Source organism: Otolemur garnettii, unplaced genomic scaffold (genome assembly GCF_000181295.1).
Source record: "Otolemur garnettii isolate 467f Iridium unplaced genomic scaffold, OtoGar3 scaffold00011, whole genome shotgun sequence".
NCBI lineage: Eukaryota > Metazoa > Chordata > Mammalia > Primates > Galagidae > Otolemur > Otolemur garnettii.
The window spans coordinates 5,366,594-5,373,559 of record NW_003852406.1 but is presented as its reverse complement, the minus strand read 5'-3'; the positions used below and the strand labels follow the sequence as shown (position 1 = coordinate 5,373,559).

The 6,966-nt window shown below is 35.9% G+C and overlaps 1 protein-coding gene across 1 annotated transcript in view; it reads left to right on the top strand.

Annotated features, from left to right (window-relative positions):
* Positions 1 to 6,792, top strand: part of ARPP19 (cAMP regulated phosphoprotein 19) — a 19,307-nt gene extending 12,515 nt beyond the window's left edge. The window contains exons 2-3 of the mRNA XM_003784367.3: positions 1,147 to 1,269; positions 6,599 to 6,792. Coding sequence (XP_003784415.1) covers positions 1,147 to 1,269; positions 6,599 to 6,769 — 294 coding nt within the window. The 3' untranslated portion in view covers positions 6,770 to 6,792. The remainder of the gene's footprint in view (positions 1 to 1,146; positions 1,270 to 6,598) is intronic.
* Positions 6,793 to 6,966: the final 174 nt, after the last annotated feature.

Below are 6,966 nucleotides of genomic sequence, written 5' to 3'. Positions count from 1 at the left end.
ATAGTTATAATTTCAAGTAAAATATATTCAAAAATTTTATGAAGTTTTTTCAATTCTTAGAAAGATAAATGATTTACTTGCTATGCAAGATTAGTAAATTGGACATTTATGGATTTGATAATCCTGCTTATTGACTGTAGTCATATATGCTTATTGACTGTAGTCATATATGTACTTGGAAAAATCAATAAACTCAGAGATACATGATTTTTGTCAATCTGGTATGCAGAAATGAATACGATTAGCCAGAAAGTGAGCCTTGCCAGCTGTCCAGGCTGCCCATTTCAGAGCAGCTTTGTTTTTCTTGATTCATTCATTTTTTTCCTGTACTTGCTAGGAAGTGATGAACACTTCTCTGTATAGTGTTATAGTTTGAAAGAAAGTAAACTAAAGAGTTATTAAAAGTGAACAGTATAAAGAATCTAGAAGGCAGGTTTTTGATACATTACAAAATGGGATCTTACCTTGAGCCCAAGAGTTCAAGGTTGCAGTGAGCTATGATCACACCACTGTACTTCCAGCCTGGGTGACAGCAAGACTCTTACATATGCATGAATGAGATCTTTCACATGAAGAGAGTTTATACTAACACGGGAAATTAGGCAATAATATATGCAGGTGTGAACATAAATATGTTTTTCTCCTTTACAAATATCAGTCATCTATATTAATTTATTCAAGGAAAATGTGCCGATAGGTAGGCTGCTATTAATTTCTAGTGAAGGATCTGACGAGCTTCAAATCATGTAACTTTGGAATAAATAGATCAAAAGATCTTTTATCTTTTAGCAGTATTAGGATAATTCTCTAAATATAGGCAAAGAACTGAAAAGCTCCATAGAAGGTGACTAACTATAAATGTATTATACATGACTGGGAAAAAATGGCAAGCAAGACTTCAGAGCTGAGCTATCTTGGTATTTTTATCCAGTGTGTGGGGTGTTACATATGCATCACAGCTATAATAGTGCTATCACATGGATCATCTGAAAAACAAGAGAGAGATGTTTTAAAGGCTTCTGTGCTTGATTTCTTAGTCAGATGCTGTGTTACTTAGCATTCAGATCAGAATCCAGATATTAAAAGGTGAATTATTTTAAATAGCTGAGTTTTAATAGAAAAGTAATTTATTTGAAATTATTTCAGGAAATGGAAGATAAAGTGACCAGTCCGGAGAAAGCTGAAGAAGCAAAATTAAAAGCAAGATATCCTCATCTGGGACAAAAGCCTGGAGGTTCAGATTTCTTAAGGAAACGATTGCAAAAAGGGGTAAATTCTCTTTTATAATCTTCAAATGCCTAATCTCTATGAACTCAAGTGTGCTAATAACAAAGATTGTGAGTGTATTTGTAGTTCTGTGCCTTATCGGGGGTTTGTGTGTGTGATTTTTTTCCAGTATTTTACAGTTTTATTCTGTAAATATGCGTGATAAGAATATAACTCTTTAACATTTTTAAGTATAAACTATTTGAAGCATGTAGAACAGCACAGATAATAGTATAACAGTACCCGATATCCAGATTTTAATGTTAACATTTTCCCTTGTTTACTTCAGTTTTATCTTAGTGAGAAAGAAAATGTTGCAGGGCGGCGCCTGTGGCTCAAAGGAGTAGGGTGCCAGCCCCATATACTGGAGGTGGTGGGTTCAAATCCAGCCCCAGCCAAAAATGAAAAAAAAAATGTTGCAGATACAGGTTAAGCCTACCCTGTGTATATATATAACCCCTTCCTTCTATCTTTCCAAAAGCAACCACTGTCCAGAAGGTTGTATTCTTAAGTACAAATTTTTATGTATATTGAAGGTTATTCTCACACATTAAAAGATCTAAAATATATTTTATTTGGATTAGATGAAATGATTGCTTATAAAACCACAGCTTACAATCTCCTTTATGTAATGTTTCACAGATGGCTCTGATACAGTTTATACATTATAGTTTTTTTGTTGTTGTTGGGGATTCATTGAGGGTACAATGAATTGCATTTGTTAGATAAAGTCCCTCTTATAATTTGTGACTCATCCCCTAGAGGGATGTGATACACCATGACCCACCACTCTCCTACATAGTGCAAATTACTGAAAACGTTTTTTTCAAAATCATTATTTCCCAATCATGAAATATGAATTGAAATAATGCTGCCTGTTCCTTTTTTTCCTCCTAATCCCTTCCAGAATAATTTATGTAAAAAATTAGATCCATCTTTAGCTTAAGCATAAATTATTTGCCATAAAGAGAAGGTTGAAATATAATTTATGGAAGAGAATTATTTATTGACTGTGAGGTGCCAAATCATGTTTCTTCTTAAATACTTAAATATGCTGATTCCTGCTGTTTGCTTGCAAAAATCTGTTGCTATATGTGTGTGTATTTTAGCTATAGTTGCATATGGAATGTTATCCCAAATGAATCAAATTCCAAAGAATTTCTTAACAAATTTTAAAGTGGCAAAAATAGAATATATGTTTATTCTTAAACATGAAAAAATAACATCCAGGCTGGGTCTAGTGGCTCATGCCTGTAATCCTAGCACTCTGGGAGGCTGAGGCCGGTGGATTGCCTGAGCTCACAAGTTTGAGACCAGCCTGAGCAAGAGCGAGACCCCATCTCTACTGGAGGGGAAAAAAAAATAGAAAAACTGAGGTAAGAGGATCACTTGAGCCTAAGAGTTGGAGGTTACTGTGAGTTGTAATTCCATGGTACTCTACCCAGGGCGACAGTTTGAGACACTGTCTCAAAAAGAAAAAATAACATTCACAGCTTTGAAATAATAGAGTGAGGAGGACAAATTATACCAAATGTATAAATATAAAACCCCCTGTATCATGAAACATAATCAAGTAGGGAAACTATTATAAATGGTAGTTACTATCTATAGTACATAAAAGGGAACTTTAAAATAGAAAAAACATTAAGGTATCCCTGGATAAAATAGAGGAAATGTAATTATGAAACAGACAGATGATAAGTGAAATGTAAATTATATTATAGTACAAATACAAATAAATTAAAAAATATTTAAAGTAATACCTGTAAGTAAGGTTGAAGTTGGGTGAAACTAATAAGCTCTTTGTTGTATTTAAAACCTTAAAATTAATACTGCCGTTTTGGAAAGAGGTATGGATCAAGGTTTATAAAAATGTTTATGTCCTTTGAATGAATAAACTCTTATAAATTAATCTAAAGTGTTTAATGCAATATAAGTAAAAAGAATCCTTGAGTTTGAAGATACTCCTTGTTGCTTTAACTATGAATAGAAGGGTGGCACCTGTGGCTCAAAGGCAGGGCGTCAGCCCCATATGCCGGAAGTGGTGGGTTCAAACCCAGGCCTGGCCAAAAACTGCACAAAATAAATAAATAAATAAATAAATAACTATGAATAGAACTATTACCATTTTCCAAAGCAGGAAAATGGTTAAATTATAGTAAGTCAACAAAATGGAATATTAAGATGGTTATTATAAAATATAATTACTAAGATGATAACACAGGATGAATAGAAAAGTGTAATGAGAACTGTGTTCATTATACATCTAGCTATGTGGGATGTACACATACCAAGTCTCATTATAAAACAAACCCATCAGGCGTGTTTCTAGTTATGAAAATATTACATAATCTTCATTATTATATAATCTTTGACTATTTATTTGGATTTAGGATTAGATTGATTACATGTTTAGGAAATTTTTTTTGGCTAATCTCTAGCATAATTTAGGCTAATAAGCTTTCTTTCCACATTGAGGCTGTTCTAATTTTCTTTTGGCTTTCAACTATTTATGACTTTTTAAGTATCTTCAAGTCTAAATTTATACAGTAATATTTTTAAGTTGGTGTTACAGATATAAATAATTGAGAATGAGCTCGGTGCCCATGGCACAGTGGTTAAAGCACCAGCCACATACACCGAGGCTGGTGGGTTTGAATCCGGCCCAGGCCAGTTAAACAATGACAACTGTAGGGCGTTGTGGCAGGTGCCTGTAGTCTCAGCTACTTGGGAGGCTGAGGTAAGAGAATTGCTTAAGCCCAAGAGTTTGAGGTTGCTGTGATGCCAGGGCATTCTACTGAGGGCAACATAGTGAGACTCTGTCTCCAATACATAAAGAAAGAATGAAGAACATACCAATTGAAATAAGAATTGATTATATAGAATTTTTAAAAATTTTTTGAGATAGAGCCTTACTTTGTTGTCCTTGGTAAAGTGCTGTGGCGTCACAGCTTATAGCAGCCTCAGACTCTTGGGTTTAATGCAATTCTCTTGCCTCAGCCTCCCAAGCTGGGACTATAGGCCCTGCGACAACATCTGGCTACTTTAGAGATGAGGTCTTGCTCTGGCTCAGGCTGGTGAGAAGTGAGCTTTTGAGGGATTATATGTAGTACCAGAATATCAATGAATAAGTTGTTTAATATTAGGGAAGTGAGGGTTTTTTGTTTTAAAGTCTGGCTCAGTGACTTCTGGGTCTTAGTTTTTCTCTGTTACTAGCTAGCAAGCTTGGCAAGTAACCTTAACATCTCTAAACAGTTTCTTCTTAATTTGAGAGGGTTGGATTTGACATCATTATTCTTTTAGGTCCCTTTCTCTGTTATTGCAAGGTTAATATTAGGCTTTCAGCAGTGAATACGTAGACCGTTAGAGCTGGGAGGTTGTATCAAGAAGGAGTCTAACCTATGTATTTTCATATTTGAGGAGTCTGAAGAAATATTAGGAGCCAATTTTAAGAAACATGACTTTAAAGTTAAACATTGTCACTTTAGGTGATGCCTTAGGGTCATAGCTCACTGCAGCTTCAAAATCATACTGGTTTCAGATGATCCTCCTGAGCCTTCTGAGTAGCTCCAACCACCATACCCAGATACTTTATTTTTAGAGAGATAGGGTCTTACTGTGTTGCCCAGGTTGGTTTTGAACTCCTGGCTTCAGGCAGTCCTCTTACCTTGGTCTCCGAAAGAGCTGTGATTATAGAGGTGAGCTACCACACCTGGCCAGAAGCAGTTCTTTGATACAGTGCTTCAAAAATTTTGAGTTTCTTTCTCTCTGCTCATTTAAAAACGTGTAGAAGTGAAGCTACAGCAAGGTTGAGAAGAGTCTGTTCCAAGTTTTCTTATTCCTAACCTCTATGGTACGTGTACAGTGACACATGAAAAGCAATTTCTAACTTAGACCCTTTGGCCATAGGCCAGGTCTGGCTTATCAAAGAATAGTCCCCCAAAGGAGGCAGCTGAGAGATCTTTTTTTCTCTGGGCCACTCAACAATCTTTCACTAAGCTGTGAGTTCCCAGCTATTTATTTTTATCATAGGAGGTATCTTTTGAAGTCTCTAAGAGAATATTTTATATTTTTCCCCTTTACCTTTGCCTAGGCTCCCATTTCATACTTGGTTTTTGTCTTTTTGGCTACTCCAGACTAAGGTTAACTTAATCCCCCTGCTTTAGATTTATAGCACCTTGTCTACTTGAGATAGTAGTAGAGTGGTGGCTTTACTTGACTGTTGTCCATCTTTGTATCTGTGTCCAGCTCTCACACAGTGCCTCATGTAGCAGCCACTGAATAAAGGTGGGCTCAGCGTGATGGGTATGAGAACCCAGGCATACTCATCTATTTTCAACTGTAGAACTCATAATTTATATTTTAATGATTAGGCCAACTGGAAAGAGCAATAATTGTACTTACTCAGTGTCTTAAGTGATAGTAGTTTCTACTGAAATTCACAAGTATTTTTCTTCCATTACTCTAACATTTATATTTTTACATTTTTATTTTAGTGAACGACTGTAGTTTAAATAAATATGATTTAAATTCTTGGAGAAAAGCTTGCCCTAGGTGATAGTACCAGAAACTATAAATAATAGTTTTAATAACTGTAAGGTTGATTGGAGTTGAGTGGCATATCCTAAATGTAAGTCAATAAATTATGTGTTTTATTTATAAGTTTATTTAAGAAGAGTTTGACTTGGTGGTTCTGTTAGTAAATCAAAGGTTTTTATTTTACTTTGAGTCCAGGACCTTTTATTTCCAAATAGCTGATATCAGTCTTGACAGTTCTGTATTTTGTACTAGAATGGTTCAAGAAAGCCTGAAGAGGAGGGCCTTATTTGACTTCAGTTGACTTATGCAAGACCTCTCTATAGAGACACAGCTGTTTCCTTTAATTAATATTTCTGTTTACATTTTTTTGGGAGGGGGCAGAATCTCGCTCTGTTAGCCTGGGTAGAATGCAGTGGTGTCATCATAGCTCACAGTACCCTCCAACTCCTGTGATACTCCTGCCTCAGCCTCCTGGGTAGCTCAGAATATTGGCACACACCATTGTCCCTGGCTAATTTTTCTATTTTTAGTAGAGACAGGGTCTTAGCTCAAGCAGTCCTCCTGCCTTAGCCTCCCAGAGTATCCTATTTAAATTTTTTAGACCAACTTAACGCTGACAGTAGAACAGTGGTTCTCGACCTTCCTAATACCACAGCCCTTTAATACAGTTCCTGTGGGACCCACAGGTTGAGAACTGCTGGTATTAGAGTCACATCTCTATGTTAAATCAGTGTAGTTGCATATGAAAGCTTTTCAACTATAATCTGAATTCTTTCTTTTTTCTCATTTGTAGCAAAAATATTTTGATTCTGGAGATTACAACATGGCAAAAGCAAAAATGAAGAACAAGCAACTTCCTGCTGCAGCCCCAGATAAGACGGAGGTCACTGGTGACCACATTCCCACTCCACAGGACCTTCCTCAACGGAAACCATCCCTTGTTGCTAGCAAACTGGCTGGCTGATTAAAAGAGCTGAACTGCATGAATCCTCTAATTCCCATTATTTCTCCTTAATATGTTACTTATCCTCTTTTTATTTCCTTTCACTAAGTCATTTGAGACTGAAAGCTTTGCAGGTAGCAGTAGTGTGTGCTGCTATTGTAAGGGAATATTACACGTGTAGAGTGTTGATTAGTTTAACAGTGCACTGATGAAAAGGA